General features: G+C 38.6%; 1 protein-coding gene across 1 annotated transcript in view; it reads left to right on the top strand.

Moving 5' to 3' along the window:
• The window catches only part of SLC24A4 (solute carrier family 24 member 4), a gene marked incomplete at both ends in the record, with an annotated part of 79,240 nt that extends 64,361 nt beyond the window's left edge, over positions 1–14,879 (top strand). The window contains 5 exons of the mRNA XM_084208630.1: positions 8,739–8,905; positions 10,329–10,443; positions 12,391–12,503; positions 13,115–13,180; positions 14,727–14,879. Coding sequence (XP_084064756.1) covers positions 8,739–8,905; positions 10,329–10,443; positions 12,391–12,503; positions 13,115–13,180; positions 14,727–14,879 — 614 coding nt within the window. The remainder of the gene's footprint in view (positions 1–8,738; positions 8,906–10,328; positions 10,444–12,390; positions 12,504–13,114; positions 13,181–14,726) is intronic.
• Between the last annotated feature and the right edge of the window lie 10,172 nt (positions 14,880–25,051).

Raw genomic sequence — 25,051 nt, 5'->3', positions numbered from 1 at the left:
GGCACATTGCAGGTTGACTCCTGCCCAAAAGTTTTGGAGATTAGACAGCAGAGATCAGATCAGCCCTTACAGAAGTCTTGCACATCTGTGAAGTCTCGCACATAATTACTGTTTAACATAAGAATTGCTTTGCATGGATAAACACCACATCCGGTGAAAAAGAGGGATTTTCCATGTTATATCTAACTTCTTTGTGATCCCATTGCTTCAGTGGCTGTCATTGTAGAAGAGATGTTTTTGATTGAACAAACATTGAAGCATACTGTGTGAAGACTAGATGATACTGTATGTTTTCCTGTGTTACTGGCTTCTTGCAGTCAGCAGTTATGGATTGGAGTGAAGAATGGAAGCAAACTAATTCACTGAAGATAGGCCCCTTAGCTGAGCTTCTGTTCATTCATGAGATAGTGAAAAAAAGTATTTTTATTGTGTGGTGGACTAACAGGATCCAAGTCAGCAATATGCTTGTGCACATGAGCATGTTAATGATAAGAGTAGTAGTAATAACAGTAGTAATAATAAGAACAGAAACTAATAAACAACTCCTGAAAAGGAAAAATGTCTCCCCAAACCATCTAAACATCATGGAGTCCTAGAATCACTGAGGCTGGGAAAACCCTCTGAGATGATTGAGTGCAGGCGTTAACCCCGCGCTGCCGTGTCTGCCGCTGACCCAGGTTCCTGAGACTGTGATTCCACTGCTTCCCTGGGCACTCTGTTCCAAACCTTGACCACCCTTGCATGGGTTGGCAAAGAAGACTTTTAAATTGAGATGGTTTTTAACAAGTTTTTGGATACAAGTTTTGATTAGGGTAGTGCAATCATGCATTTCTTCTTACTTTCCAGGCAGCTTTTTAATGAATAAAACATAGGTAAATTCCAGATAAGAGCTCCCTAAGTGTGTGACATTCACAATAGACAAAATGCTTTGAACTAAAGAGGGAGTTATTAGATATGTCACTGGTCTTCTTTAAATGCATTTTTTTCTGCATTTTTGAGAAAGTCTTTAAAGGTTAAGTGAGGTTTAACAGGCCAGAGTGGAACCACTGGTGATTCAATTCATACTGAATGGAGCAAAAGTTCAACATGAGCTCAAGAGAGTTGCATAAAAGTGAATAAGTGATTGTATAAAATCCTCATCATTACCTTCAGGCAGTCACTCCTGTTGTCTGGAGTAGATTATCCATTGGTTGGATTCTCATTGCTCAACTCATATTCTGACTGAGAATTCTTTCATTATGCTTTCCAAAGCACCACTTTAATAAGTTTGGTGAAAATGTGAGGACCCAGCATCATTATTTGCTGTTGTTTAAGTACTGTGGCACAATACGTAGCCTAAAAAAATCCAGGCATTTAAAACTGGCTTCAGGGAAAAGGTAGTTTGCAGAGAGTTTCCAAGAATCCCCTCTGGTCTTCTTTGATTTATTTTCAGTCTGGGAATAAGGCACATACATTTTCTAAAGATCAGGAGTTCGTGTATTTTTTCAGTACTGGAAAGTGTTCTCTGAAGAATAGGCTCTCAGTTTTCAATTGACTTCTCAATCCAATTGGTTGTGGTGTCCTAGGTAAAAAATCCACTCTTGTATTTCAGGAGCTGCAACTGCAATGGCTGTGGGTTGGCCCAACCCCTTTTTTTGTGCTGTTTTGTAGTCACATTCTTTAGCCTAATTTGGGATTTTACTTTCTTTCTTCAAATTGCATATTTTAGACACTTTTGCAAGAACAAGTGTGAGTTTTTTTCTGAAACAGAAGTAAGTGAAGTATAAAGTTTCATCTCTGAATTAGTTTAATCTGATGACAAATTTTTATTTGTCGTCTCAAAATGCGTCTTTTGCGTTTTGTTCTTTTTTTATCCTCTGTCAGCAGGAGTGCTCAGCAATAAGTGTGAGGCTTTAGCAAGCAGAAATAGAGAATATATTTGTTACATGAAAACAGCCTCAGACTATTCCAGCATATATCCCCTTTGTCAGACATCCAGAGATTTGCTCCCGGGTGTGGGTGTGGTTCAGGCCCATCCTGAAAAAGGAGACAACATACAGCTTTTATGGAAACTGCATATGATATCATTCAAACAGCCTTTGCCTTTGGTTTCTGTGTGGGAAAAACACATTCTCTTCAGAAGAGGAATTTCTTTCTTGACCTAACCTTTAGACTTTGATGATTATCTCCCAAGAGAAAGGCTCATTTGAAGCTTTACAGTTTGATTACTCTACAGTTGTTTGAAAACAGGTCTTAAACTTTAAAAACACACCCCACAGATCAGAATAAAATAGGACAAAACTGGGCAGGCATATGTTGACAGCAAAATGGCATGTTAAAGCCCTTGCATGGCTCAGTGGTCTTTTAGAGCCCAGACTCAGAAAAGTACTTGTGTGCAGCTCTTAATGGATGCTTAAATCCCTTCCATTGTCACATGTTCAGCACCCTTTAAAATACTCTGTGATCTCAGCTCCTGATCATTTCACAGGAATGAAGAACTACTTCTCTTACAGAATTGGAGCATGGATGCTTTATATAAGTCATGATGGTGTTAGCTAAAACAGGAATAATAATTCCTCAAGCTAAAATGAGATGGCAATAAAGGAGATTAGCAATCCTATCCATTTTTGTTTGGATCCAAAATACAAAGATAATGTGTAGGATAGAAGCAAAAAAAAATAAAATTTACAGTATCTACTAAAAACATGTAAAATGTTTGTACTTGGTTAAAACAGACATCTCAGTATTCTGACTCCAGCCACGATTTTATGAAGAAGCCTGGGGAAGAGAGAGACAGGGCAAGTAATTGTTAGCTGTTTTCACCTCAAGGAACTTCTTGGTCTGGATGTAAAATTTTGATCTAAAATTCCTCAGTGTGTTTCTTCTTCATTAACCTAATGTTAATGTCTTAATTGTCATTGAATCTTTGCAAACATTTAACACCCACAACATCCTTAGGGAAGGAGCTTCATGATTTTGTGAAGAACCTTTTGCTAACTTTAAACCTGGCTCCTGCTGGTTTCACTTGATGTCTTCATTTGTTGGAAACACGGTGGAGAAGGCAAACCCAGTTCACCTCCCTTGAGCACTCAGGAGGCTGTGGCTCTTTGTTAGACAGCAAGGTTAAAACTTGGCCAAAATCCAGCCAGGCCTGCCAAGATAGGGGGAGTACCTCTGTTCAGTTACATCTTACTTTTCTTGAATGTTGTCTTGTGTAAACCTGTGGTGACGCTGAGAGTAAAGCCTTTTCCTGTGCACTGGAGCAAATTCTTTTTTGTAGACCAGTTTTCTCTGTACCAAAAATGTGTATTTAAGAGAAGATTATTGGCATAAATCCAAATATTCAAAGCGTGGTAAAGGCACAGGCTGAAAATAGAAATCTGAGTTGTTTTGGACAGATTTCACAGTCTGGAATTTGGAACTTGTATTCTGGAAAATGAAACTTCCGAGAAGAGTATCAGTAGGTTGAAAAATAGTCTGTTTTGGATGAGGATGAGAAGTAAAACCTTGGTATTTTCCAAAGGAAGAAAAAGTTTCCAAAGGTCTGTTGCAGGAGAACTGCAATAAAAATATTTTATTATGTCTGCTGCCCACTTGGAAGCCTCTTTGGATACTGTTTTACACACTACATTGCCTTTTTCTAGCGTGTTCATACAGAGAATCTCTTGCCTCCACAATTTTTAGGTTAATTTGCAGAGCTGAAATCAATAAAAATTTTCCAAGAAGGTGGAGAGTCAGCTGCTGTGTTAATTTTCCTAATAAAAAATTGAAAGCCATTTTCTAACAATTTTTAAATTATTTTGCAACAGATATTTTTTTGTGGAAAATAATCCTGGTGGAAAATTCACACTAGATCTAGTTTGTTATATCTGCTTCATTTTTTTCTATATTGTGTACCATACTTGGGAGAAAAATTAGTATTTCTCTGTTGTGTTTTTCATATTGGACATGACTGGAAACTAATTAAGTTTTCAAATTGTCTAATTTACTTATATTGAAGTTTTCCAATCAGTCTGAACTCTGATGAACAGCACTTTCTAACAGAAATTTCCTTGCTGTCTGGGTTATTACAAAGTTCCTAGTGTAGAGGCATATGTGTTACTTTTACACATTTTTGGGTTGAGGATTGATTTGATATTGATAATAATATGTGGGTGTAAATTCTACTTTGTAAATACAAAGCTTAATTAGAACCAAGGGCACAGGTGTTTGAAAAATCATTTTTAATTGGAAAAAAAACACGTTGAGGTTTTTTGTTTGGTTGGTTGAGTTTTGTCCTTCCCAATTGAAAAATTATAGAGATTTAAAAAGATAAAAAAGGAATTAAAAAAATTAAAAATTATTAAGTGAAGCATGAAAAATTTTGCAGTAGTAATTTTTTTAGGTGAGCCTGGATGGGCCTCTAAGTTTACCATCAACAAAAAATCCCTGGACAAACAGAAATTGGTAGAAAACTTCAGGAAGCCTTTCTCATTTCAGTTAGAGAAAAGCTTTCCCAGTTTCCAAGTTACCTTAAGAGATTTATATGAATTCACAAACATACAGTTATGAGGCTCCCCTGTGCCAGTTAGACTCGTGCCTTTCGGGGATGTTATAATTTTTTGGATCAGTCAGCTGGTCATTGTTTGGTGTAAGGAGATGCTTCTTTCACTTGGGAAGGTTTAGGCATGTTCTGAAGTAGCTAATGTTTGGAGCTGGGATCTGTGCCTGGCTGACAGGCTTTTACAGGGAAAACTAAGTGGAAAAGCAGTCAAATTTAACTAGCTACAATGACTTAGATGTGATTCCTTATGGTCCAGTTACAGACTCCACTCTGTTTAAACTTGAAGAAATGTTTTCTCTGCAGCTTATTTACTGGGACATGTGGGCTGTGTGCACTGTGTGCCTTTGGAAGTTCTGTTCCAGACTAGCTCTATCTTGGTCCTGTGGATACAGCACCCATTATTACTTGGAGCACTTTTGATTTTGTGCCTCTGGTTCTGCTGGTGTGATTCAAGGCTGCTCCATGTTGCAGACTAAAATTGCAAACCAGATAACTCTAAGTGGGGTCAATAAGTGCATTTACTTCAAGAGTACACTTCTGATCTAAAGGTAAACACAAATGTCATTTCACACTTTTATACTGAGCTCCTCTCAGCTGCCTGAGGGTGTTGCAAATAGGACTCTGGTTTTTCTGTAGAAAGTGTGTTCTCTAGTTCCTTAAGGAAATACTTGTTTCTTCTGAGTGCTGTGATATGTGTTGCTGGCTTTGTTCACCAGGACACACTCTCTGTAAGTGAAAGTAATTATTGTGAGCAAAACATCTGGAAAGATGACTAGCCCAGGAATGTGTTGAAAATTAGCAGAGCTCTTTGTTGTAGGGCTGCCACTTCATTTTCAGAAAGATTGTAATCAAGCTCTTTTGTAATGATACCTCTCTGAAATACTTGGCGTGCTTGGCTTCCAAATATCTGTGGAAACAGAAAAAAATGGATGTATGAAGTAGTGAAAACAACTCCTTGCAACACCCCCCTCATCTTCTTGTGTTACAGCAGAGTGTTGTGGACAGAATGTAGACCAGTGTTTCTTTCTGTAATAATATTCTGTAATATTCTTTCATTATTGTAGGGGATTGTGTGTGCAAAATACATCTTTCCTTGCTGGTGTGGGTTTCTGCAGGAGCTTTTAAAGCCAGGGCTCACAGGAGTGGGTGGTACCACTGTTAAAAGAACTGCACGGGGGTCTTGTATGGGACAGAACAGCTCTGTATTGAATAATGGCCTAAATGGGAATGACAATTTTCTTCCTTGCAGATGTACTGGGGAGCTACTCAACAGTTGTAAAACAGTTGGTCATGAGCTATAAGCATACTTCACTGTAACATCTTTATCATTAAATCTTTTTAATTGTTATTTTAGAGTGGGTGATCAAAACCAAAACAACAGAACAACAAAAGTACTTTCAAAAGAACTAAAAAAAAAAAAACAACTTTGCATCTTCTAGCTGTGTATTGATTGTGCGTTCATCTAAGACAGGTGAAATGAATAAAGTCATCAGTTTCCTGAAAAAATAAAGTCTCACTTCATTGAGGTTGCTGCTAAATGTACTTGAAAGTCTTAAAGTTGCAGCATAAGAGTAGACTTCTTTAGCCCTATGTGCCACACAAGTTCCATAACCCAGAACACCAGGACCTGAATGAAAAGGCCTGAGGTGAAACCAAGGCCAGATATACTTAAGGCTTATATTATATAAAGTTTATAAAAGCTAGAAAACCAAAATACAAGAGAAGCCAGTGCAGAATGTGTCAAGTAAGCTGCTTTGGCCATGGCGGTTCCAAAGTATTCCAGGGTAGCTGCACATGGCCACGGGGCTTCTCCTTTTAACCCAGCAAACCTCAGAATTACACACTGCTCTTCCCCAAAGTCTCAAGCCTGTTGCCATGTAGTGAATGCAAATATCACTCCCACAAACCATCTAGCTAAGCATTTTCAACTCAAGACATTGTGTGGGGAAAACATCACCACTAATAGAGCCAGGAATTTTAATCTGACACACATCCATTCAAACTCAGCAAAGATAATGGAAAGGCAAGCCCTCCTCCACTGGTAATTAGGTTTTCTTGGAAATGAACAAACATAGCTGTGCCAGTGGTAAGGCATTATGCATTCTCAGTTAAGCATTTGTTTGAGTAATTCAGGATACTAAACAGGATCCCAGACAAGATGTATTCTCCAGCAGAGGCTCTATTTCTTCTTAAGGCAATTCTGTTTTTTTATGTTACTGGAAAGAGAAATGGCAGTGCCTATGTGTAGCCGCACCAAAGGCAGTCAAATTGCACCCACATAAATCAGAATTGGATCCACAATTTTTTCAATCAGTCATCCACTGACCCTGCATTTGGGATTCTGTGCTGGGGATGTTACTGGCCTAGACCATGCTGACTTGCTGGACTATGAACCAAGCTTAGCAACTTTAGCACTCAGAGTAAAAATTAACTATCCAGGAGTTTTTAAGTAATCCAAACTGTAACAAATTAAGCAGGAGCAGGTATAAACTACCACAGGATATTTTGTAGAATATTTACAGCCTTGTTAACAATTAAAGAGAGAAGTGAGCGAAGAAGTGTCATTTCCTGGACAGAAAAGGTAAAAGATAACTGTTTTAAAAAACATCTGAGCAGAAGTATACATAAGCAGAGAGAAAAAGGTCTTCCCTGTAAAATCTGTAATAGATCCTCAGTGACATGTAAAAGTCTAGAATTAGAAATGAGCCTGGGACACTTCAGTAGTTTTATGCAGTAGAAGTTCCACAGCCACAAGCTATAAATGGGACTAAAGAGAAAATCTTAGTCTAAGATTTCCTGGTGAGTTGATGACCTCTCAAAATTCACAAGAAAACTTCAAGTTAGAAAGCTGTTTCATAACTCAAGCAAGAAAATATAGTTCTAGAATATATACAAAAATAAATTATAAAGATGTTTGGATGCAACAAGTTAAATTAAACTAGTAGGTAGCCTCATAAATGATAAAATTATTATTAATTTTTAAATGTTAAATATTAAATTTCATTGCATCCTGGTGCACGTTGGTCGAGACGGCTGAGTTCAATCCAATTAAAATTAATAACAAAAATTCCTTTTAAACACATCTTAAATCCCAAAATCTTTGCTGAAAGAAAATTACTGGTGAAATGGATAGGAGCTGGTTAGTAACTGTTCTTTATAATGTAGCTAAATAACTTTGCTGGCAGATGTACCTGATGATTTCCTTCAATGTGATCAATGATTTTATTCAAAAAAGCGTATTTTAGTACATCTCAAGCATAGCATCATGAGTTAATGATGGAAAGCCCCTACTTGGGTGGAAACACAATGTAAAGAAAGCCCAAATGGCCACGATGTTGGTTGTGGTACTCCCACTTAGCCTGATAGACAAGTTTGTCATCCTGCTTGAAGGATGCCTCGTGAATAGTCCCTGAAGAGTCCCCCATTTACTGATGGCCCAGGTATAAAATAGTTCTGTTTTATGTATTGAGATTGCATTTGCAATACTGTAAATTTAAACAAATGACAAGGGTGTGTGCCAGCCTTCAGTGATGGCAGTTCTTGGGTATTTCTCACCAGCTGATTTTGGAGAGCTGTACAAGGGAGGTCACTCCCTTGTTCCTTTTTCCAGAAGTTTTATTTTACCTTTTCAAGGTGGTGTTGTATGCAGATAGAGAGACTTAACAAATCTAGATCTTCTAAGTATTGGTTTATTTAAACTTCTGCCCAAGTTAGAACAATAAGGCACGTAAAAAAATTTGCCATGGTCATAGGTTGGGTCTTGTGCTTCTGTCTTCTGTTGCTGCACAGAATGTACAAGTTATTTTCACCACTTGGACTTTGATATTTCTATTAAGGTGAGAGGGTGGGCTGTTTTGGTTGGTTGGTTTTGTTGTTGGGTTTTTTTTTTTAATTCTGGATTGGTAATAATACATTTAAAAGAGCAACAAACTTGACTTAATTTTGCTTTTAATATCAGCTGTGATTTTAAATCATTGTAATTCTTCCATGGATTTTCATAGATCTTGGCAGACTTAACTATAAGAAGATTCTGGATGAGCATGCAGAACTTGGCTGAAAGTGACTAGGCCAAGTATAGTTTAAAGGTACCCTTGGAAATAGCTGCCATGCATGATTGTAAACTTCCTTCTGGAATCATCTGCCCTGCTCAAAGAGGTGTAACTGAGCCTGGGATAGTGATGGGAAAGCTCAACTGTTTCTTTCCTTTGTCCTGCAGATGGAAAAATGAACAAAGTTAAATGGCTTTTGACGTGGCCGTTGATATTCGTGCTGTTTACCACAATTCCAAACTGCAGCAAACCACGCTGGGAGAAGTGCTTCATGCTGACATTTGTCTTGTCCACTCTCTGGATTGCCTTGTTCTCCTACTTCATGGTGTGGATGGTAAGTGTATGTAGTAGGACTTCATGCTGAGTGAAATGTGCATCTCAAAGCATGTAAAAATCTTCTGTGCATTTGTCAAAGAAAGGCATGTAATTGTAGTGCAGTCTCTTCAGCTCATACAATAATTATGATAATTTTAGATTTTTGCTGCCTTTTATTCTGCAGAAGTAATTGGGCCTTTACTGTACAGGGCACAATACAATACAGGAAGGTAGTGGAGAGCATCTCTATTTTCCTCAAATGCCTGTCAGGCATTTGAATACCGCTTTATGTTTCTTCTCATGAAAGGTTGTGTTTTCTGTATACTTTTTACAACTTTCTATATAATTTTTGCATTGTAAAACATAATTTTTGCATTGATAACATAGACTGTGTCTAAGAAATTCATTTGCCAGCCAAAGCCACACATTTGTATTGTATAATATGTCCTTTGGAAGGTCATGCTGTGTACCTTGGTTCCATATATAGATATTCCCTTCACAAGTGAGAGAGGTGCTCATTAAGGCTGCAGCCCATACTGCTTTAAGAGGCAGCTGGGCCACAGCACCTTGTTACCAGTCTCAGCAAGAGAGTCATGCTGACTTCTGTTCTTGGGCCTCTGCTTGCCCCTGAAGATAAGGTTTGTCACTTGAGTTCCTAAAATACACCTTTTCTCCAGCGCAGGGTCCAGTTTTCCTCATGTGGTAGACTGGCAAACTATTTCAAGAAAACAACACATAGCCTAGAAGACTTCCATCCTTAGCAGTCTCAGCAGGGAAACAGCTGTCTGTCCTTGGTTCCTTTTCAGCTGCCTTTCCTTGATGTTTTTTCAGCCCACTTTGGATGTTCCAGCTAAATACAGTTCCCTGTCCTTTCTAAGAGCTCTGCTGCAATCCTCAGTGATTCCTTAAGCTTTTTTCAATCTGCATCTGGAATATCAGGGGACGGTATAACCCGATGTGCACACTTTAGGATTATAGGAGAAGTCACACAGGAAACTAGTTCTTCATGTGTTAGGTTATAATAAGTTCTTTATATCTCTGCCACTATATTACAGTATAATATTGGTTGCAGTCCTTTTGAGAATAGAACCAGTGAGAATCCTGCCATTTGTGGAAACCAAAAAAACCCCAGACCCACAGATTTTACTGTATCTCCTTAAAACAGCAGTATGTCATGTTAGTACAACAGGAAATGGAGATTTTGTTTGTCCATAGAATGTTGAATAGTAAGACCCAAAGTACTTTTCCTTTGCACAGGGCTGGTTTTAGGCTGGTTATTCCACAAGTATTTAATTTGCAGGATGAGTATTCTGAGTCTATTCCTGTTAGAGTCCACACCAGAAATCAAAGTAAAAGAGTATGCCACGACTGGCATCCTCTCCTCATTGGAATGAGGAGCCTTTCCAAATATGATAAGTTAATCTACCTTCCTCCTTGTTCAGGTGACTGTGATTGGATACACCCTTGGGATACCAGATGTGATCATGGGCATTACTTTCCTGGCTGCAGGAACAAGTGTCCCAGACTGCATGGCCAGCTTAATCGTAGCAAGACAAGGTACTGTGTCTGCTGAAGCATAACTGCAATCTTACATATGTAAGATTGTTTCCTCCATACACACAAATTGTCAATGGAATTTTATAATTTTATTTTAATTTTTACTGTTTGAGAACCTCATTAAAATTTGCTAATTATTGTGAATATTATCTTTTGCTTATTGGGATGGGGCATTCTAGAAGGTGATTCAATCTCAGATGTCCCATGCGTGTTGTATCAGTCAGGGTAAAAAGACAAAATTCCTAGACAAAACTAAAATATCAGCTATTAAAAACTACTTTGAAGCAGTAGCACTGACCAGCACTTCTCCATGTAAAACTTGTATTGATTTCTAGAAGACCTCTCAAATCCAAGTGAAATGCTTTGAGAGGATCCAACAGAAGTGTTGTTGCTCCAGGCAGAGTTCTCATCCAAATGCAGACCTCTTTCCCACTGGAATAGCTGCACTGGAAAGAGTTTTGGATTACTGACACCTACATTCTCCTCAGCTGTCCATTTGAAATTGTCAAAGGCTTTCTCATTCATATTTTAATTTTAAGTTTCATCATGTGTCCTTTTTCTATTTGTAGGATGCTGGTAGCAGCATCTCTTCCTGTTGTTGAAAAACACAGTGTGATCCTCTGCACAGCAGTAGAATAAGAAAAAGACCTAATTTTATTCTCTTCCAGTATTTCAATGCCCACAGCTTTTTTTTTTTTAATCAGATAATGATATCTCCAGTGCACATCATTGAGCAAACAACAAGGGCTTTTCAATGATAAATTAAGTACTCAAAAGCCCCACCTCTGTAATTTGAGATAGGAGTAGTGCTGTTAAATGTTGCTTGCTTGAAAAGCAACATTTAAAAGCAACATTTCTGAAAGTCTTCAGAATTATTATGGAACCACCTCCCTACTAAATTAATTTTGCATGTGTATTAATTAAGCAAACAGGTTTTCTCAAGAACAAGGAGAACGTTACATTTTTAAATTAACAGACTGCTGCTTTAGATTAGTTCTTCTGTTGTACTAGACAAAAATACGGCAAAGATTGTTTGCTCTGAAAATTAAGGTAAGCACTAGATTGACAAAAAGGGGCCCAGTGCCCTTAAAGACAGTACAGGGACTGCACTGCTTGAATTCAAGGAGTTGTCCACTGACAGGATGCAGACAGGTATAGATGGACATTAGATCCAAAGCATTACCTTGCAGATCATGTATTTATGGTATGGTACTGTCTGTCTCCTCTCTGTTTACTCTGAAACTGTATTTGGGACATCTCCCATTTATGTCAGAGTTCCTTTCCAGTATTCACTCAGTGAAAGTGATTAAATAGTTAGGCTAGGTCTAAGGGAAGTTAGCAGGGACAGAAAGATTTTGCCTTCCTCTTGTCCACTGACAATGGTGCAGAATGAGATGCCAGCCAGTGGTGAGCATTAGAAGCAGATTTTGATAATACTTAGGTACTTTACCACCATTTACCTTTCTTTTCCTTTCCTGTAGTATTTTACTGTTCTTGTAGTGGAATTATCACTGATCAAGCCCCACAGAAGTACACAATATCTTTGACTGTCATCGGGTTGGTTATTTTCAGGATCTCTTCTCATTCACAGGAGAAAAAGGTCACATATCCCCGTAGTAAATCCAGTACATAATCTTCAGGGTCCCTGTGGCTGCAGGCTACCTAGAACAAGACTTTTACATAGACCTCGGGTGCTGCATGGCTACCACACACCCTGTAAAGGCTGGGCAAGACACAAGGGAGGTGTAGTTGGAGTGAGCAATTTTTGCACACTTTTCAGAAGTCAGGCCAGTGTTAGGGAAATTGTCTCCCTACCTCAGATACTCTGGCCAAGGGGGATTGGATCAAAGTGGATCATTCCCTTCTAGTTTCCTCCAGTGCACAGACTAATGGCCGTGTACTTTGATTTTATCCAAGTTTTTGTTTGTTTGTTTGTTTTCTCTGCAGGCCTTGGTGACATGGCAGTATCCAATACAGTAGGGAGCAATGTCTTTGACATTCTGGTGGGACTTGGTGTTCCATGGGGTTTGCAGACCATGGCCATCGATTATGGATCAACTGTATGTATACTTGGCAAATCTTTCATCTGCACTTTTATTCTATTTTTTAAAAATCCTAAAAACAAAGCATACAAATAGCATACATTTAAAACCAGCCTGTTGCTCATGTTATTAGTTGCTAAATAAGGTGTTATTTCTTTGCCAAGGAACCCAGTTAAGAAGGCAATTTGTCTTCCACAAGCTGCAATTAATTTCCAGTTTGTCTACTGGAATACATACTCTGTGTAGCAGAAAACTGTTGTCATGGATGGTTCATGGCTCTATCATTTTCTTGCTACACAACTTCCAGTAAACCTGTCTCCATGTATCTCAGCGTTTTTGTAACTGAGACCAAATAACAGCATATCTCTCTCTTCTGAGGATTTTTTGCACAAAATCCATTATAAATGCTCACTTCTTTTTTTAATGGAGATGGGATTACTTTACATTCGGTCTGATTCCTTAATCTTCCCTTTCTTCATTAGGATACATCTGTTACGGATTTGCATCATTTAAAATATGTAAGGCACTGTTCAAAGCAGAAGGTGGACTTTAAATCAGTAGATTGATTTTTGATCTCCAAAGCACAGTTATATGGTCAGCATTTTAAAAGTATTTTCTGATTTCCACAGGTTAAAATTAACAGCAAAGGATTGGTTTATTCAGTTGCACTTTTGCTAGGATCAGTGGCACTTACTGTAAGTATTGGAGCATCTACAAGTATTTCAATTTGAAAATACTTGTTAGGTATTTAAATGTTTCAGAAGGATAAAATAGAAATACTTAGCATTGATTTCTTCTAGCAGCACCATGAGTTGAAGAGCTACCATTGTCCTCAGTGAGGACTGCAATCTGGCATTTGGTGCAAGAGATGCTGGATATGTGTAGGTCCCATGGATTTCAGTGGCAGAGTTGAAATTTTTGAATCCAGTAGTAATTCTCTGGTCCTATGTCCATACCCCTGGCCTGTCTCTGGGCTGAGACCAGACCTGTTGTGCTTCATCACCTTTGCCCTTGTCTCTGATTTCCAAAACCAGCCAAAATCAAGTGCTGTAGCCTAAACCCTGTGAGGACTGTGAGGACTGTGAACCTCAGGACTTGGATGAGACATGCTAAATGTGACTCAGCATGAGACACCCTTGTAACCCATGACTTCTTGAGGTGAAACAATAATTCTGTTTGAAAAGTCAATTTTGCTGGCACTTAAGGTCTGTTCCTGCTTGACTCCCAGGGAACGCTCTGTAGGAAGAATCAAATCAGGTATAAGGAAACAAAAAGGTATAAAAATATCCACTTATACTAACATCTTTCACTGATTGCCTGTGGAGGCTTTGTAGAGGAGGTGGTCACCACTGGAGATTCCCCACTGTTGCATGACTAAGTCTTACAAAGCTTCACATCACCTGTGCATGACTTAAGTGATAGAATGGCCAGGGCTGTTCACTCTGCTACTAACTTCTTAATGTATCTGATCTATAAGGTGGGAGAATGTGTTCTTTCATTTCTTATCCCCAGCCTGCCATACTGCACAGTGCCTGTGAAGCAGCACTGGTGTTCTGCACACATTTGTATCTGATGTTGCTGCATGCATATTGTTCATCAGCACATTGGGAAAAAATGGGAGGATTGTGCAGAGGCACTGCTGTGCTAACCTTTCATGCTTTTCTGAAGAGAGTCTTTTTGTGGCAGATGCCAGATCACCTGAGTTTGAGGCATCTGTTACAGCCTCGTTTGTTCTGCTGAGTACCCTCATTTGCACAGCCCCTCCCACAGCAAACTCAGAGCAATGTTTTGAGCAAAATAAATAACAATTTAGAGGCACTGAACACCGTGGAAAATAGATGCCTTTGGGAGGATTTTGTTGCTTTGCTGCCTGTAACTTTTAACCCCTTAGTTCTGGAGCTCAGCAAATAAGCAAGTAGAGCACCTCTTTTGAAGCTGTTGAAAGAATGGGCGTTAGGTGCTGGGGTACTAGTGGGACATCAAGGATTTGCAGGGGAACACTTGAGGGAGGGACATTAATTTAGTTTAGTTAATTGAATATTTTGTAAAACAGTTGTAGGACAACTGAGACTCAGAACCAAGTCAACAATGTATGTTGCCTATCTGATCTATAAAATATTGAGAATATATTTTTGTCTTCCTGCAAGACCTCTAATTCAAAAGACTCATTTTTAGCTTATAATGGTTGTTTCAAAAAGTCTCCTTCAGAACTTTATTAACTGACACTCTGTTTGCTTGCAGGTGTTTGGAATCCATGTAAATAAGTGGAAACTTGACAGGAAGTTAGGCATCTACGTGTTGCTGCTTTATGCTATTTTCCTGTGTTTATCTATAATGATAGAGTTCAATGTCTTCACCTTTGTCAACTTCCCTATGTGCCGAGAAGAACTTTAAATCACAGCAAGGAGAGACATTGAAATTCTTCTGATTACACACACTGTAAATGACAGGAGGCATTTCACATTTCTACCTTCTTTCCATCAATAATTTGAGTGTCATTCCTGCTTAATCAGCTAACGAGCACTTTTACCTATATGGAAGGGGAGCATACCTTTCTTTTAACGTGCTAGCTGAAGGCAACCAAAGCATTTTCCTCATCTTTGGATATTGCTGCTCTGTCATAAAGCTACATGGATCTTACACAGGACTCTAAAAGGACCCATTCCTGGGCATTCTGTTGTGGTTTTCTTTCTCCTTCTGCAGACAATCAACCACCACCATCAGGGTTAGCAAGAGGATGGAAGAAAAATCTTTATAGTTCTTTTGGTTTTGACATTTACTTTCCATGGAAGGATAAGAGGCAAGTTCAGAACCTTTCTTGGCTCAGTCGGAATATTTAAACTACAGGACCAGAAAGTCCAAGGCACATATCATGACATGCACTGCTGAGGATCATTTCCCCCTTCAAGTGTTCTGCTTATAGAGAAACTGCACTGACAGTTTTTGATGGAAATGTTGGATGTTATCACTCTGTTCAATGAACAATGTGGCAGAGAAAGAAGAGGAAATGGTTGTATGTTGTATCACTTGTGATGATGCACACTAGAAGTCAGAGTAACTGCATACTGAAGAAGAGAATTTACATGCAGAAATTCATACTTGAAAAAATATGTTTTATTGTTAATAAGGAATGCTGTATACATAGATATAAACTGACATTTGTGGAATATTACACCACAAAAGAAACTTTGCATTGGCCATTGTAAGCCCATTGTGTAAATTTAGAAAAAACTAAAGAAATAAAATATAACTGGGTGCTCAGTAACTATCAGTTATTGTTATCAGCTGGGAGTAGTAGCTGAACATAATCCAGACTTTCTGACAACAAAACCCACCCTGATTATGATTTGGTTTGATTCAGTTTGATTGGTGAGAGGAAGAAGATTATTTCATCAGTCAAGAAGCTGGTGTATTCTTCACCATTTTTTCTTATTCCCAGAAGCTTAATGAAGATGAATGTCTGACACAGAGCAGTGCAGATAAGAGTCACCCTGACAGAAGCAAGTCTGTCAAGAGAATATGGTCCTTGATTTGATTGCATGCAAATTTTGAAGCATGATATACTTCTTTTTAACCCTGAGTAGAAGCCAAGTTTTGATATCCTTTCCACCAGCATAAATCTGATATAAGGAATTACTCTGGATATAATTGACAGCAAGATCCGGCCCAGAGTATTAAAATAGCAGGTAACATTCCACAATTTAGCAGTGATATAACTGTAAATCACTGAGACAGCATATTTTGAATTGCTACTAAACTTTAAAAATATTTTGAAGCTGTATGTGAATGATCACATGAAGTTTCTAAAGAAGCACAGTTACCTTTATACATAGATTTTTAAAATTTTTTAATGTTTATAAACCAACCAAACCTATCAACTAACAGTTGATGTGTTTTTAAATGTATTAATATTTTCCATTAAGACTAAATATAAAAAAATGTGTCAGTGAGAATGTGCTATAAAAACTTAGCAAAAAGCACTTACTCAGAAAGTTCCTTCTTTTGACGTATATGACAAATAATTATGTTTAGCCAGCTGACATGCAGAATACTGTTTACACCAGAATGAGTTTACAACTAAAATTATTTCTTAAATTATTTTAGAATAAATTAAAGAGTGTATGCTGCTGGTGGTGTTTTTTTAAGAATTGAGTCCATTCAATGTGATTCTAAAGAGAAAAAGAGCAACACATTTGTTATTTGCTTTACATTTTGTTACAAATGTCAGTATTAGTATCCATTTAGGGTTTCTTACCTTAATTAAACTGTTGTGTCATTAAGCTAAGAACTAAAGATGGACACAATTACAGCATTACTGAAATGCTTTGTTAAATAGTCAAGAATGGTAGTAAACACATTTTATCTCAAGTAAGCCAATGACCCCATTTCCAGGCATTCACGACATTTTTGCTGCAGTATAAAGCTGAGGAGACGGAATTCATGTTCATCTTGGAGTCTTCTGTTGCAGAAAGGCTGTGAAAATGCAGCATCCTGCTGCACCACTGTAGGAATATCCCTCCCCAGTATTCCTCTCTCTGCTGCTGTCTTTCAGGAGGACAGTTTACTGCTGAAAATCTGGTGATGACTTAGATATGAGACTGAAAGGAGCAGAGAGAGAGGCTGAGTAGATGGGTTTTTTCCTATATTCTGCTTTTGTGGTCTTGGAGAACTGTCTCCAAGCAAACATTTGCTCTCCTGTGCACAGTTCGGGCAGCTCCGTTGTCTTTACATAATAGAAGCGCAGTTCCAAAGTCTGGTTTTGAATGCATAGTGATCAGCTGAGTTGACAGGGATGAGGACATCAAAGTTTATAGTGCCAGATCTAGAAAATTGTATTTTACCTTCATATTTCTGAGCCAGGAAACTTTAGAAGAGCATGGGCAGCATTTTTTCTGTAGAAGCTGAATTTCTGCCCAAATACACATGAATTTTCTTTGCTAATTCCATAAGTCCTTCACACATCATTTAAAATTCCTCTGCCTAATCTGAGTATCACCTGCTCCAGAAAACCAGTGTTGTGTTGTAGCAGAAACAGTCTCAGAATCCAGAACAACAATCTAGTTCCTGTCATCTACAGCTCTCCCTGAAACATAAACTCACTTCAGGACAATTTATATTGAATTCTAATGCTGCATTTCATGGGGTGTTCTCATCTGCATCTACTGCTATGAGACAAGTATCATGCTGTACTTATCATCATAAATAACATTAGTTATTAGTTATAGGATTCTCCTTTGACAGCACCACCACATGACCAAGGATGTATTGTTTGCCAAAGAATTATGAGATGCCGTGTCAGGGCTTTGATGACACATAATCATATGAAGTACTTCAAGAAGCTCCTAGGTAGTCCATGTCCATATGCTAAAATAAATAATTATGCTAAAATAAATAATTATACACTAAGCAATTATACACTAAGCCATGCAGGTAAACTGAATGGTCCAAGAAAGATCTGATTGACAAACTGTTGTATTGCAGATAAACCCACATCAGAATGTATCAGTAATTCAGGAGGCTATTGCCGAGTTATAACAGACTAGTGCCTTTCACATGTATACAAAAAAAAAAAAAAGCTTGTGTGGTCAGGAAACCATTAAAAATGATGCCATTTTAGTCAAGAAAAGGAGTGATTTGTGCTTGGGTCTCTGCTGTTAGCACAGTTCTATATTGCAGCTGTTTGGATTGTATCTATAAAATTTTGCAGCCATTTTGTTTCATTAACCATTGCAAAAGTTATCTGGCTGAGTTTGGAATGTATGTCACAATGTTCTGTAAGTTAATGTTCAGCTCAAGAGTGAAAAGAAAGCTGGTGGATGTGAGAGAGAAAACTGTTAGTGTGATCTGAAATTTGCCAGCATACTAACAGTGGAAAGTAACACAACTCAGAAAAAGATATCCCATATCCAGCAAAGCTTAACTTCAATAGGTTTGATTCCATTTTAAAGCTAAGCATCTATCCAAGTGCCTTGCTGGATTGTGTCCTAGGATGACAGCAGAGTATGGTTTCTGGGTTTCTTATCATAGTCAGTTCTTTCCACGTTCTATTGCTTTTGTCGTCTAAAGATTTTATTTCTTTCTCAAATTAAAAGATTTGACCAGAATCTTGGACTTCTGCTCTGCTGATACCACTTTAGATTTCCACTCTTGTGAATAAGAGAACTTGTTCCTTGTCTCAGATTTCTGAACTGTGCATCTGCCCTTGTGTATGAGCAGGATCAAAGCTGAGTTACAGCTGGCCAAGGAGGGCCTTTAGCAGCTCTTTTGAGCTGCAGTTCCCTAGGGTAGCACAGTCCCACACAGACCCATGGAGTGTAATCCTCTCTGTACAGGGAACTGGGAGTGTTTCCATTGTGTTCAGCAGTGTTTGGTTCCATTTATTTATCATAACAATTGAACTGCATTGTAAAGTATTGCTCGAGTAAAGAGTTCAAGCTCAGGATCTGCATGTCTAAATCTAAGGAGCTCCAGGTATGGTTATCTCAATGTCCCTTTGATGCTCTAAGGGCTTCTCTCTGGGCTGAAGTCTAACCTAGAAGAACACCTGAAGTCTTCCCAACAGGTACAGCATAGTCAACCATCTTTCTCTTGGCTCAGTCTTTGGTGTGCCAATTTTATTTTGTTTTTATATGCTTGCTACAGCTGTAACAAACAAAGTTAGCTTCTGGTTTTAGATTATATTTGTAAGCTTTCTGTCAACATGTAAACAAATGGTGAAGGTCTTTACTAATCTAATACTTAGCAATTATAAAGAAGATTCTATTCTGTCTTTGTTTTCCCTTGTGACTCTGCTTTAATTACACTTGTTTCTATTATGTGTTTGCTCTAGGTGCACAAATGCCTCATGAGTTTTGTTGTCTTCCTTTCTTGCATTTCTTGCAATTTTAATGCCATTTACTTGTGTCCCACTGTTAGTTGGTTTTGGTAGAGTTCTTTAAGCTGTAGAAATACTGTCTGATTATTCATGCCAAGGAAAGATCAGATGTTATGTAATACGAAACAGACACTAAAATAACTCTGATAGCCAGGTGAAACCAAAGAATCTTCCTAATTGAAGTACATCACCTTGGAACATAATGTTCTGTCATTGCAAGCCTCAGATCTCTCTGTTATTTGTGTTTAAACACTCAGAAGAAAATCTCTGCAGCTCATGCATTTGCTGCACAATTTTCTTTCTATTTCCATGAGTCTGAATGCCACATTTTTCATTTTGTTAGATGGTGAGATTTATGTGATGGTACACAGGTAAATGTATATGATGGTTACACAGTGTTTAGTTCCAGCAATTCTGTACCAAACCCATTATTATTCCATTGAACCATTTGGAAAAGCCTGTGTGCTAGTGGTCAACGTCCTGCTGAAGAAGGGAGTGTCATTCCACTGAGGTGTGTGTTCCACTTTCTGACCTACTGTGTGCGTGTTTAAAAGCCTCCTTTTCAATGACTTGAGCACTTTTCTCACATTTCCCCACATGTGATGGTTTTTCCCCTGAGGAGTCTGTGAAGTCCTGTCTGTGCCTCTCCTGACCTGTGAGATGTGTGTGGCTGCTCCTCCACAGCCAGGGTGCGCAGTGATTGTGGCGCTTTGTTCATCACCAGCTTCTGCTTGCTCCCATACAGTGCACTGTCTGAAAGAAACCAATAACCATGGGAAATTAATGCCATTTGGGTATTTTCTTAGAAGAATTGCCAGTTGGAATTTAATTCTGTTTTTCTTTTTCACTTGCACAAAGGATGTAGGCAGTCATCGCTGTCCTGTCACTGAGATGGTCTTGATAAACTTGAATGACAAAAAGATTGGTTTATAGCCCTAGGCATGGTAGCAAATTCTAAAGGTATCAGAATATGTGAAAGCCAGACAGAAATCATCTCTAGAAAGATTAATAACAACGGGTATGCTTCCTTTCAGAGGGTTTTTGCAGAAGGATTATGGCCTTTATTCATAGACCAGTTACGTATGCAAAGAAAACTTGTAAATCTGCTTCCCCAGCAACACCTGTGTTTCAAATGGCTGTTACTGCAGCAAAGTTATGACCAAATTCTTGCCTTCACGTTCTTGGGAGTGGTGCCAGTGTTCCTTAGTGTCCTGGTAGTTTGCACAAATTAGTATCAGTGGAACTGAGCATAGAATTTGGCTCATGGTATCTCCTCCATTGCAAGAATTTCTTTGAAATCATTTGTGGTCACTAAAATAACTTCTGAACCTTCTAAAAACCTGTGTTTCATATTTGCAGTGCACCCTTCAGAGGTGTAATACCTCTTTAAATATTATGAAAACTTTCTAGAACTGCATACTTTGAAAACAGAAAGGGATGGGTTTGTAAACTGTAAATAACAGAAATCTCTCATGTTACTTATTTTTTCAATGACTGTGACCTTATGCACTGTGAATGCTCTGTGATATGGGGTCCATTGTACAGATAAACATGTCATGAAATCCAAATGGATTTAATGTGATAATTTGTTACAAAATGTTGGCATGATATTTGATTATTTTTGTTGTGAGAATTTTAAAAAATAGTTAACTCAGCATTTATAAAGATTATAGCACTCAGTATTATAATGCACTATATAAAAATATGTAAACTATCAATAAATTATATAAACAAGAGTGTTTGATGGTTTTTTACTCAGATGATTAGTAGATGTGAAACATTCTCATATATATTGCTGAAAATCTAAAATTTCAGGACCCAAATAGGACATGTGTCTGCCCATGTTGCTTGTTGGTGAGATCTGGACCCAGCTGAACTGAGTGACAGAAGGCCCCACATTCTGTGTATTCCATGGAGTATTGCCTGGATCGAGCCATTATTTGGAGTGAGTTGAGTGCATTGGTTTGATTTGCAGCAGTTCTGAAACATACAATTTGCTCTTCTGGGACCAGAAAAGTGAGAACTCAGTTTGCTGAGAACACAGTTTGCTGTACTGAGGCACTGATCCAGAAGCAATTCTGGCAACCTCAGGAAAAAAGCTGATCAAGAGCATTTTGGCTGCCTCATCCTGTGAAATATTGGTGTCCAGCAGGTTCACACTGAGTACTGCATGCTGATGAGAGGCTGGAAATGAGCTCCAAAGGCCACACAGTACTCTTTGCCTTTCCTAGTTCCCTAGGCTCTGGAAATACTCCTTACCCTTGATTTCCCATTTCCAGCATGCCTGTAGTCCACCTCAGGGTGTGTGGAGACTCCCAGTATGTTGTGTATAGTCTGTGGTGCGGTCTGTGCTGGGCTCAGGAAAAGCTTTAAATGCAGCTCTTGAAGAAGAGGAGCTAAGAGTTTATTTACCTCATTTCATGGCCTGGTGTGTTAACAGTTTCATTAGACAAGAATCTTCTCATGAATACTCCCAGCCAGTTTACTCCCAGGAGATGCAAGTTAAAAGAAAGCTTTATCTTCTTTTTTAATTTTTAGCACTGTGCATGAGACAGGAATCCCTACAGCTGTATAAACCTGGCATTAGCTACTGTGGGGCTTTTTGTGCAGCTACAGAAAAGTCTCATGGAAGTGGAAGAAAAGGATATTCTGCATATTCTGAATTTTGAAAAAGATTTCATTCTTTAGTGTATGCTATGCTAAATTTTTCTAAGCTGGGAACAGAAAAAGATCCCTTCTTTTACACAGAATTAACTTTTAAAAATCAGAATTTGAATGTGGAAAGTGCCTCTTCATTTAATCCTTCCATCCTTGACACTGTGACCCATCATGATCTGTTATGTAATGGGCTCTATAAAAGGCACATAATCTATGGATTAGTGACACAATAGGCATGACAGTTCCTAAGGGCTTCTATCACAGGCCATGTTATTGAGGTAGCCTCTCCCTCCTGTATGGAAGGCAGAGCTGTGGTGTAATCTGGGTATATTCTGAAAGTCCTTTGTAGCTAGAGTGCTCATTGTACTTAATGGCTTCCCCCATAAGCCATTTTTAAACCTTTCCAACCCAGCTGCATGAAAAAAAAAAAAAGGCTGCAGGATGCTGTGGCTTAAGATGGAAAGGGTGAATCAGTCCTAGAAGAGAAATAAATTTCTCCCATTTGGCTTGGATTTATAACAGAGGAATGTAAATTTAAAGGAGCTGGATATGATTTTGACATTTAGCTTTTTTGTAATTTTTTCCTTCCAAAGCCTGATTCTAGGACATGTTGTCACATACTAAACCTGTCAAATCTCTAGCTCAAAAAGACACCTAGTAAAGCTAGAACAAAATTTGTCTTCTTTTTCCTATTTTACAGAATAAATTCATATTTTTCATATTTTACAGAAGTGCTGAGTATTTTGCAGAGAAGATGGGACTTTTAAAATTAAATTTGATCAATATCTTTAACGAAACAAATTCCAAAACTTCAATTTTCTGAAACTGCATTCTTCACATGGGAAATAGCATGAAAGCTTTCACTCAAATGACATGAAACTGAGATAGATAGCACCAAAATACTGAAATTTTGTATTCTGTATTTTTTGCCATTTTTTCCTGGACCTTTTTAATTGTTCTATTAATTTTTTTTCCTTCTTCCCTAAAAATATAATTGGAATTTTTTAACTGTGTTGTGTTCTGCATTTGCAAAATCTTAAGTCTCTGCCTAGGATGGCTGCCTGTTTGCATGAACAGCTTTCTCTGTGTGAGCAGGTCCATGCAGACAGCACAACTTTGCATTTTTTTGTCTCAGCAAACCTTTTTTTCCAGCAGACCAAGGGGAAATGCTGAATGGGCCTGGTCTCTGCTGAATTGCAGGGGAGGGAAGTGTACTGGGGTAGGGTTGAATTTGTGTGATGCATGTAGGAGATTGTTCTCATGCCAATACATGAGGTGCATGTCAAAGGTGCCCAGCTGGTGAATAAATCTAGAAGATTTTTTTTCTTAGACCTCTGAGTCCAGAACCCACAGAGGATTCAGAGCTGAGATCTGACAAGTCTGCAGTAAGGCATGAGTGGATCTCAGCCAACCAGTTTTGTCTAAGAGCACTAAATTTTTCATGAATGAGTTCGTTGCTGCCTGAAAATGTCTCCAAGCGTTGGGGCAAGGAGATCCTTAAGATACTAGAAAAGAGCATTATATGATGCAGAGTATCATGTAATCTATAAAACTAGATAAGGCAAAAAATCTGTATCTATAAAACTAGATAAGGCAAAAAATCAGGTGTGAATTTAAATAATGGCAGCAAGTAAGCACTAACATGCCTTACTTAGAACCGTGGTGAATTTTCCACCATGCAGTCTTTCACTAAGGCTCTTTCTAAGATAAGAGAGTTTCTAAGATAAATCCTTGTAAAAGCTAGAAGATAAATTTCTTAATGTGAACTGAAGTTGCAGTCTTTATTTAAAAAAAAAAAAAGGGAAAATTTTGACTTGTGTTACATCAAAGGTGTGACTTGGTGATGGTGAAAGTCTCCCTGACTCTCTCTAGCTCGGTGCCAGCAGAATTGGCTCTGTGTTCTGCACTGAGGACTAGTTTCCCTCTTGCCAGTACACTGACAGCTCCCTGGCATTTGCATTCCTGCTGTGGACTGTGTGGCACTGTCTATTTTCAGAAGGCTGAGAAATTCCTTCTAAAGATAAAGGGGGCAAAAAATTACTTTCATCTCCCACTCCATTCCATCCAATTGCTTTTCTCCACCTCTTCTTTCTACTTCTGCCTTCTTTTTCCCATTATGCATTCTCCTAACATCAAATACTACTGGAGCCACGGGGCTGCCAAACAGGAGTGCCAGGAGCCCTGTCTGCCAGCACATCTGTCAGCCCCCAGCCTCCACAGCTGGCTGTGTTGGGTGGGGTTTCCCCCCAGCAAAGCCTCCATCAGTGACTGCAGCTCAAAGGTGCTCTGAGCTTCCCAGCGTGGAGAGCTCTTCGTCTGCCAGCAGTCACACAACCTCAGCTTCTGCTTTAACTGGGAATGCTTTTGCAAAGCTGTCCTCTGCCAGCATTAGACATTTCGTTTTCTCAGGTCCTGTGTAAATATAAAGGTTTCCAAGCTCCATCTGGATCCAGTTACTCAAGCAGTAGAAATACACATGCTTCAGGAATTTGCAGACGGAGGCTTACTGCTTTGCTGCCTTACAAAATCCTTTACAAAGTTCACTGTGCTCCGTTGCCTCCTGACATACCTGTAGTCTGAAGAATGATTTCCTCTGAAACTTACTTAGGTTAGAGAAACAAATTAGTTGAAATTCTCAGGCCCTTCTTTCTAATAAGGTTAACCTGCTTGCACTACTAAATATGGCTTTATAACACAAACACTCTCACACACACACACACCCTTGACCACCAAAGACTGCCTCTTCCTGAAATCCCCCGTTCATATAAATACAGGAAGTAGAAATAAGAGAGGCTAAAATCGGATCTTCTTGGTAGTTTGCTTTCATTTCAGTGCTTGTTTAGTCCTCTGCCCTTTGATACTACTGAGCCAGAAGCTGGTTTTAAACATCTTCCCCCTCATGCCCTTGAAATACTATCTTCAGTACAAAACCTGAGGATGTGGAAGCTCTGCTCAGCGATGGGAAGGAATTGCTTTTCTGATCGAGGAACTCTCAAGCCACTGTGATACAGAAAGTGACTTAAAGTTTGCTGTA

The sequence above is a fragment of the Fringilla coelebs genome, assembly GCF_963513975.1.
Source record: "Fringilla coelebs genome assembly, chromosome: 6".
In the NCBI taxonomy this organism is placed as follows: Eukaryota; Metazoa; Chordata; class Aves; order Passeriformes; family Fringillidae; genus Fringilla; species Fringilla coelebs.
This window is presented reverse-complemented; position numbering and strand designations above follow the sequence as displayed.